General features: G+C 39.6%; 1 protein-coding gene across 1 annotated transcript in view; it reads right to left on the bottom strand.

Moving 5' to 3' along the window:
- Nucleotides 1–8,317: 8,317 nt before the first annotated feature.
- ENTPD4 (ectonucleoside triphosphate diphosphohydrolase 4) overlaps nucleotides 8,318–9,944 on the bottom strand; it is a 32,447-nt gene continuing 30,820 nt past the window's right edge. Inside the window, exon 12 of the mRNA XM_006864445.1 lies at nucleotides 8,318–8,678. Coding sequence (XP_006864507.1) covers nucleotides 8,450–8,678 — 229 coding nt within the window. The 3' untranslated portion in view covers nucleotides 8,318–8,449. The remainder of the gene's footprint in view (nucleotides 8,679–9,944) is intronic.

Raw genomic sequence — 9,944 nt, 5'->3', positions numbered from 1 at the left:
GTATATTCTCAACAACCACAACAGCATAGTGGGGGAAAAAAATAGTTGCCAGATTGCTTTCCCGGGTACCTGTAGTTACACCAACAATATCAATACAGAAATTGCTGTCTCCAAGTCATTGCCAAAACTTCACTTTCATATTTGCAATTCTGAAGGGCTAATTTAGAACTACTTTGTTCTTAAGTACCATTGAGTCAATTCTGACTCATAGTGACCCTGCATAGCGTTTCTAAGGAACAGATGATGGGTTTGAATCACCAACCTTAGCAGTCCAGTGCTTACCTTACAACACCATCCCAGGACTCCAAGATAAATATACAGGAGTTTATTTTCTTTAAGCTGAGTTTCAAAAAACATTAGTCTTACTTTTCCTTTTTCCAAGCCTGAACAAATTAAAAAACAAGGAAGTCACTTGAGGTAAATTTGGTTTGTCTAACTTTTCTAAGTAAAGTTTTAAAATGCACCATCCCTCTTAGCAAACTTTATGGTGTAAGGGAAACAGTGACCAGAAAGCAAACAGTCAGAAACCTAGAATTTTATTTCATTCTTCACATTACAGTGTATGTGGCTTTAGACTAATTTTTTAAATTGTATAAAATTTTACAATCTGGAAAGGACAAAGTAGAGAATAAGAGATTTTTTCAAACACTTTTTTTATTTTCACAAACCCTAGAAACGTAAAGAGGTGATTAGACAAAGAAACAGCATTTGTGCTAGATTTTAATGGACAACAAATATGTATGGGTGGTTACCATATATTACTATGTATCTTCTTTCTTGGGTCATAAATATACAGAAAGTTAACACAAGACTCATTGTGATCCATGCAGAAAGAGGTTCAATAATGGACCAGATACACTGATGAATAACAGGGTTGTAGAAGGTTGAAGAGAATTTTAAAAACATGTAATTTAAGCATTATAGAGAATGGTCAAGAACTTCCAGAAAATGCTTTTGTGCTACTATAATCAAAATAAATGATTTTACAAAGCTGAGGAGAATCCGTTAAGTATGTATGTGTCTCAGTCTTTTTAAATAGAAAATCTAAGTAATAAACAAAGTGTCAATCAGGGGCAGAAGATGAAATCTTAAGAGGAGAAAGTTCTGAGTCTGGTTCCTGGAGTTTAAGTCATGTGTAACCACAGGCAAGAATAACTGTCCACTTCAAGATGATTATCATGAAGGCCAAAGAGGGTGACAGGTGGTATTAAATCTACCAATTAGAGACCTGAGAAAAACAGCCAAAATAGCCAACATGAATTCTGTCTAGAAACAAATACAATGAAAGAGCAAGTCCTTCACTGGGAATTGGAAAGGTGTTCCTTTGTCTTTTTATGGCCTTGCTGCAGACCAGCTTTGCCCCTTCCTGTCAAACAGGTACTTCACTGAAATCCCAAATCCATTGCTATGGAGTGGGTTGCTCAACAAAACAAGATGCCTGAGGTGTTTATTTGGTGATTGGTTGAATAGGAAGTGTGTGTGGGACTCCTTCTTCTTCCATTTAGTTGGGTTTATGTATTTAAACAAAGAGCCTGTCTTTTGTGCCTAAGGCCATTATGTTCTGAGAGTAGCTGTGTTTTTTCCCAGGGCAGAAATCCTTCTTAAGGCTTAGTTATCTTGTTTGGGTCTCTCACACACAACAGACTTAGGATGTTGACAGAAACGTTTAAGTGGGCATGAAGTCTGGAGCCCAGACGTACTTCACCTGCTGAAAGAGATCCAGGGTGAAGGGCAAAGATCAAAGGCCAAAGCGATGTGTTTTTTCTCCCTCCCTTTACCCCCCAAGCAGGCCTAAGTCACCATTAATGGATATATGTATTAATAGAAAGAGGCAGTTTTGTGTGAGCAAGGGGAGACTTACCTTGTTCAAGACACATCAACAAATAAACTCTCCTTTTGTGAAGAGACAGAGGAATCCCAGGCTGACACCATCAGGCTCCCCTGACCTGATGGAACTGGGTAGGATTCTTAAAAGTGTTATGTTTCAAACTGACATTGATCCTCCAGGTAAATGGGCAGAGTTGACCAAGGAGTACTATAGAATTGGAAGGGTGCTCCTTTGTCTTCTGAAAACCTTGCCATGTGCCAGTGGGTCTCTGATGGATAATATATTCATTTCTCCATCACAAACCCCTCAGTGCAAACTCTGAGCATTTTAGGATCCTAAAAAAGAAAAATTGTTGTTAAATATCATCAAGTTAGTTCTGACTCATGGTAACCCTGTATAGGGTTCCTGAGGAGCAGCTGGTGAATTTGAACCTCTGATCTTGTGGTTCAAAGCGACCTTGTGGTCTAGTGCTTTATCCCACAGTGAGTACCACATTTAATGTGATTAGCTAGTAAAAATAGGCATTTATAGTCTAAATGGCATCTCATAGACAATCATATATTTTCATGTATCCACACTCAGGTATAAAAATCTATATTTATTGCACTGTCTCAAAAATCATTTAGGCAAATTCTATTTTTTTTTAATGTTTTATTGTTGTATGGTGTGAGGCATAGTTCCATTTTCTGCCAATGGAAATCCAATTTTACCAACACCATTTATTGAAGAGACTCTTCTTTCCTCATTAAATGGCCTTAGAACCCTTGTCAAAAATCAGTTATCCATAGATATAGATGTGTGGGTTTATTTCTGGGCTCTCAATTCTATTCTACTCGATAGCCCATCTATTGTTTTATTCGTATTAGGCTGGAGTCCTGGTGTGGCACTGTGGGTTAATGTACTGGACTGGAAGGTTGGCTTAAAAAGCAAGGTCGGTGGTTCAAGCTCACCAGCTGCTCCTTGGAAACCCTGTACAGGTCACTATGAGTCAGAACCAACTCAACAGCACTTAACAACAGGCTGTTTTGATAACTAGCTGAATTTGTTGTTGTTGTTATGTGCCATCGAGTCGGTTCCGACCCATAGCGACCCTGTATAGGGTTTCCGAGGGTGTAAATCTTTACGGGAGTAGAAAGCCTCATCTTTCTCCCGCGGAGCAGCTGGTAGTTTCGAACCACTGACCTTAAGGTTCGCAACCCGATTCGTAACCACTACGCTACCAGAACTAGCTGAATACTATGTTTTAAAATCAAGAAGCGAGTCCTCTTATTTTGTTCTCTTTCTACTTGGGGCCTTTTGTCATTCTGTTGTAGGATGAGCACTGGACAGCTAATTGTAAGGTCAGCGGTCTAAACCCATCAGCTGCTCGAAGGGAGAAAGAGGCAGCTTCTGCTCCCGTACAGACTTACAGCCTCGGAGACCCCTCTACAGGATCCCTGGGTTGTAACTGACTTGATGACATGGATTTGGTTTTTTGTTGTTTTATTCCATATAAGTTTAGGACCGATTTTTTTATTTCTGTAAAGAAGACTGTTGGAATTACATCAGAATTGTTTTGAATCGATAGATCACTTTGGGCAAGATTGACATTTAAACACTAATCTTTCAAACCATTTGTCTCCTTTCATCTTTTTCAGGAATGTTCTAGTTTTCACTGTATATGCCCTTCATATCCCTGGTTAGATTTATTCCTAGGTATTTTATTCTCTTAGATGCTATTGTAAATGGAACTGCTTTCCTAATTTTCCTTTCAGATTTCTCATTGCTGGTGTGTAGAAACCCAACTGTTTTTATTGACCTTGTGCCCTGCAACTTTGATAAATTCCTTTATTAGTGCTTAAAGTTTTCTTGTGGACTCTTTGGGTCTATATTCTAATCTGAACAGCTCTGTCATTTATTAGTAGCAATGGTAATGAGGTTCATCATTTTCTGGAAATGATCCAAAAGCTTTAAACTCAAATCTATTTGTAAAATGGTACAATATAAAGTCAACATTTGCTTTTACATCTATAGGAGTCAATACATAAAATGGGGTTAGTTTTCCTTTTGTCTAGTCTGCTAACCCCCAAGGCCAGCAGTTCAAACACACTAGCTGCTCCAAGGGGAAAAGATGAAACTGTCTGTTCGCATAAAGAGTTAATCTCAGATACCATATATAGGGTCACGATGAGTCAGAATCAGTGTCAGTGGGTGGGTAGGTATGCATATAGTTAATGTTACTGTTCACTGCTGAGTTGAAAATGATAGTTTTAAAAACAGTTGCCTCATTATGGCATATATTATTTGTGAAGGACTTAGTGCTATACCTTGGTAAATATTTCTTTGTGAAATATTTGGTGACTGTGTTGCAGGGAGCACAGGCTCCTCCCTCCATGCCCTATCCATACAGCTGTGTTTCCATACAGCTGTGTCTATTCATGTCAAGTACAACAGATGCAAGGAGAGCATGGAGTCAGATTCAAGTTACCTTACTGAATTTTAATTCAACTAACCATTGTAACAGAGAAGATTCAAATATCAGGGATAAAATCTGTTTAAATTATAAGAAAGTAAGCTCACACAGTCTATGGGCAATTGGATAAACTTCCTTTTTATTGATTCTCAATACCCATCATGTGCAAGTGTGGCAACATGTTTGTGAAAACATAGAAAATTATATAACACCGTAACAATCCTCCAACCAAGATGTTCACTTTAACTTTGATTAGAAAACATTACTTAATAAATTAAAAAAACAGATATTTGAAATACGTCCCTTGGTTTTTAGAATTCCTAATAGGGTAGAAGATTAGGAATGGGGCTGCTAACCGCAAGGTTAGTAGTTCAAATCTACCAGTCACTCTGTGGGAGAAAGATGAGGCTTTCTGTTCTTGTAATGATTTACAGCCTCAGAAACCCTATACAGGGTTGCCATGAGCCAGAACTGACTCAGTGGCACACAACCAATCATAAGTGTAATATGTACCTAGAGTAACATAACAGGAAATAATTCTCTTTGGCTGGACGCATCATTCATTACTGAAAGGGAAAGTAAATTATCAGAAAAACAAAACACTGACCTACTATTTAATTACTGTAAAGGCAGTTTTGCTGCATTGCACATTACTGCGTGAAATTCTAAAGCTGATTTTTCTTTTTAAAGCTTGGAAAACACATTTGCCTTTTGTAGTTTCTTGTGATGCATGCTCCTTGTAACATAAACGATTCGATGTAGACCTGAATTTAAAGTGTTAGCTATTCATGAAGCCAGAGCTTGCCAACCCTAGTGCACAAATATGGCTAATGGGTGGTGAGCAGTGGTCTCGGAAGTCCTCAGGATGGTTTCGTGTCCCCAGCCTCCAGCCAGGGCAGCTACTCCATCTTGGGAAGCACTGCTGAAACACAAAGCAAGTTAGATGTGAAGATGTGTAATCCCTTACACAAGCCCATGTGTTTGTAGTTACTTGCTATCCCTAAATGGATGGCCAAATCTCTGAGAACGTGCTCTGAAGGTTTAAAAAGAAACAATATGGCTAAATACTGAAGCAATTACTGCAGGAGTGTCTACCAAGACTTACACACAATGCTTTCCTTGATAAGGCTGTTAGAAAGATCCAGGCCCAACTCCTTTGACTTCTTTTCATTACATGTCTACAGAGTTTGCTGCCTTCCTGGCCAATTCTGCATTCCTATTAATCCTTCTCCTGGATGAAGCCCCTCCTCTGCTTGCCTCTAAACTCATCCCTGCATCTTTTGGAGAACTAGCCGGCTGTCTTCTTTGGTATGGAGCGTAACTACGTGAGACTTTCTCTTCAGCCCAGTCTGTGGCAGCAGACACTTCAATGTAACACAGTGCTCCCTCCTAAACAGCACTTCTGTGGTGGGGAGTGGGTAGGTGGCAGGGAGAACCACATTTCCTGGCTTGTCAGAGAACCCAATCTTAAAAGAATCTGGAAGATAAGATAAAAAATAAAATTCTGGGGCACAAATAAATATTTGAGTTGAAATCTGGTCACTTTTCCTGCTGAACTTTTTATATACACTGGTGATAACTGCCTGAATTAATTAAATGGCATTGTTTATATCCTTTCTGGAATCAACTATGCTTACCGGAGTCAGCAAACTTTTCCTGTAAAGGGCCAGATAGTAAATATTTTTTGCGCTATAAGCTACATACTGTTTCTGTCAAATATTATTTTTTCTTACAAACTTTTAAAAAATATGAAAGCCATTTCTTAACTCATAGGCCTCAAAAAACAGGTCATGAGCTGGCTTTGGCCTGCTGGAGACATACGTCCGTCTTCCCTGATGTAGGAAATTTTTTGTCAGGGAACATGGGTACGTTCTACAATCCCAAGGATAAGGAGGTGTGGGCATCAGGCTCCTCGTCTGGGGATCTGGTTTGATGTGGCAGTTTTCTGCAGCAGGGATTCTCAAGTCGGGCTTCAAGGAGACCTCCTCTGTGCTTGTCTCAACACTGTCCCCTGAAAGCTACACCGCTGGTGAATTTATTTAAGGCCTATTTAAATCTGCCCTCATGTGGCGCTGTAGGCTAAGCACTGGACATATCCTACAAACCCATGCGCTCCTCGGAAACTCTATATAGGGTCACTATGAGTTAGAACTGACTCTATGGCACGTAACAATTTAAAGACGTGACTTACATTTGCCTTGATTTTTAAAATCAAAAGAACACACTCTGGTTAGTTACCATTTTTCCCTGAACAAGTTGGGGACTTAATTTGTACGTAGTGGCTGATGACAGAAAAACTAAAGTGTAAACTTACTTCCTCCTTCACCACTAATGACACCCAATCTACAGGGACAAACTCTACCTTAGAATTCAAGAAGCATGCCAGTTCACTCCATTTCTGAGGTGTCTGTGCCACAGCTCAAATGTGGCTGGATTTTAATAAGGAAGAGTGTTTACGGGGGAGCATGGATTTCAACAGCTGGAGAACAGCAGTTCAAAGCTGAGTATGAGTCCATGGAAATGAAGAAGGGGGCTTCAAAAAGTTTGTGGGAAAATTCCACTATTATTTCCATTCATTTTTTGAAGTGCCTTCATAGATCTAGGCCATACTCTCCGGAACAGGACTCTACACATTACACGTTGTCACGCTATATAGTTCCTCCAACCTTCTGGATATATGAGATGCAAATATTCTACCAATAATTTTTTTTATTGCTAGAATATTCATTTTGAAGAGCTGAATAAAGGAATTTGGATTTCTTTCATAAATTTGCATTTTTCTAAGTCACGAAGATAATGTTAAACATCCCCCCCCTTTTTTTTTTTTTGCTGAGTTAAATAAGGGTTTCAGAATTCAGAATCTGAATTCTTTATCAATTTTTTTTAAGCAGCAGCTGATGGTTCTTAATGTACACATATGCTACTATTTACATTGAATTTTACATGAATTTTAACCATTCTGGAATTTAAATACAGCACACACACACACACATCCACAAAAACAATACCCACAAACTATATATTATCACAAACGCCAATCCAGTGGTCTTTTTTAGGTTTCTGTTTGAAATGCTAACGTTGTTTTATTCCGACCCTCCAACTGGATTTACAGCGGCTCTGCCAGCACGGCCTCAGCTGCGGCAGTCAGAAAGAACTTTGTGGAGTCTACCAAGGAAAACTGCGGAGACTTAAAGCTGGGAGAAACTGAGCACAGCTAAACAAGGGAAAATGTAGTACACCACGTGACTGTAGGTGGACACCAGGTCTAGGCTTAATGACACTGAAACCAGCGAAATTTCATGAATCCTTAAATTCTTCCAAAAATAGAGTTCTAATGCCACTAAAAGATGGGATACAGAAAGGAATTACCTGAGGTTACAAACAAACACATAACAGTAATATAATAGAGATTTTTCTAGATAAAATGACATGAGGCAGTCAATTCAGAAGGGTCTATTTTTCAAAGGGCACTGTCTTCCCTCATTCAGCTTCATTAGTATTTTTGTTGTTGTTGTTCACACGCACACACAAAGCTCTTGTCAATATTTCACACTGTGCAGGTCTCTTGACTATACAGCTAAATAAACCAGTTACCTCCTGGTACCTGTATTTCTCTATTTTGGCTATAATTGGTTTTGAGTTTTCACAACTCCAAGGAAAAAACATACAGCAACAGACCTTCACAATAAATAACAATTAAACATTACCATCTTTAGGTTAGCGCTTTCAAAATGGAGGAATAGAAAGAAAAAAAAAAAAGAGAAGGATTATAATTTCAGTCAATATGCTTTTGTTCTGTACAAGTACCACTTTTCAGTCCTCTCTCTACTGAGAGATCTTGTCTTTTTCATTTCCCTTGTCAAAGTGCATTTGGTTAACCGTCAACACACTCTAGAGAAGAACCAAACATTTGAGTTGATTTTGGCAGATGTCCTCTGCAAAAAGAACCAAGTGAATTTCCCTTTTCCCTACTTAATTTAAAGCTGCGTCAAAATGGCTTAATGCAATCACTTCTAGGAAGCAGGGATCAGAAACAATGGATTTTGCTTCTGTTTTAAGAAACCAAAAGAGAAAGGAAAAACAAAACTGAATGAGAATAAAAAGGAGAAACCCTGAGGCAAAAATGGCTTTTCCTTGAGAGTCTTCCTGGAGTGGGATAACTCCCAGGCTCATAAAGTCCCGGCCATCTTCTGAGCTGGAAGGCCTTCCTCCATCCACAGGGTGGCGACCGAGCCATTCCGGAGCATCCGCCGGTGAATGCGCTGGAGTCGCAGCAGGTAGAGAAGGATGGACAGCAAAACCACCAAGAAGCAGCCAGAGAACAGGTAGTGATTGTAGACAAAGGAGAAGCCTCGCCAGTGAGCATGACTGGCCCGGAAAATCTCCTGCTGGATATCTCTGCATTGGAGACAAAAAAAAAAAAAAAAAAAACAAGAAAAAGAAACCAAATAGGTAAGAAGAGATGACAGAAAAGAGAATGATGGAGCAGCACACAGGATTTGGGAAAGACGACCTGGTTTAGGACCCAGCTCCATAGACAGAAACCAGCAACTCAGGCCCTGAGCCTCAGTGTCCTTAGCTCCAAAATGTAGGATAATATAGATTAATGGGGTGGTGGGGGTGGTTATAAGTATTATACAAGGTAACACGCATTCAAAAGTCTGTAGCAGTTACTGCCATTGTAAGTTGGATAACAAAGATCAGAGAAACTTTAGGAGAACCGAGTAAAGTTTTCAGTGATACACAGATGCTAGTGTAGAATCAAACCACTTGACTGTGATCAGTAAAACCTATTACCCACAATGTTTGCAGTTAGCCAGATAAAAGTATTCCTAGGATACTGAATCACATGGACAAAGTCATCATAACAAATAAATAAGAGAGCTAATACTTCATTTATCAATTAACTGGGGTTCTTAACTTAGGTCAACAGAAGGCCAGTGTATGAACTTGAATTTTTTGATATGTCTGCATTTTCAGTCATCTCTTACTGAAGTGCAGTCTGTCATTCACAACAGACCACTGTACTATTAGCAGGACCTATGATTTTGTTGCTGGTGTGGTGCTGTGGGTTAATGCGCCAGACTGCAAAGCTGTTTGAATTGCAAGGTTGGTGGTTCAAGCTCACCAGTTGCTCCTTGGAAACCCTATACAGGGTCGTTATGGGTCGCAACCGACTCGCCAGTACTTAACAACAACAACATGATTTTGTTACTAGTAAAAATCACAAATATTTTACATCATGCTATAGTCTGGTAGCATAGTGGTTACGAATCGGGCTGTGAATCTTAAGGTCAGCAGTTTGAAACTACCAGCTGATCTGTGGGAGAAAGATGATGCTTTCTGCTCCCGTAAAGATTTACAGCCTCGGAAACCCTGTACAGTGTCGCTATGAGTCGGAACTGACTCCACGGCACATAACCAACCAACCATAGTGTGATATATCTGTTTTGGAAGAAGTGCAGCCAGAGTGCTCCTTGGAGGCCACAATGGCCAAACTTCTTTTCTCATATTTCGGACATATTGTCAGGAGGGACGAGTCACTGGAGAAGGACATCATGTTTGGTAAGGTGGAAGGTCAGAGAAAAAGAGGAAGACCCCCAACGAAATGGATTGGACAAGTGGCAGCATCTATGTACTCAAGTGTGGCAACAGTAGTGAGGG

This window comes from Chrysochloris asiatica, unplaced genomic scaffold, assembly GCF_000296735.1.
Source record: "Chrysochloris asiatica unplaced genomic scaffold, ChrAsi1.0 scaffold00064, whole genome shotgun sequence".
In the NCBI taxonomy this organism is placed as follows: domain Eukaryota; kingdom Metazoa; phylum Chordata; class Mammalia; order Afrosoricida; family Chrysochloridae; genus Chrysochloris; species Chrysochloris asiatica.
This window is presented reverse-complemented; position numbering and strand designations above follow the sequence as displayed.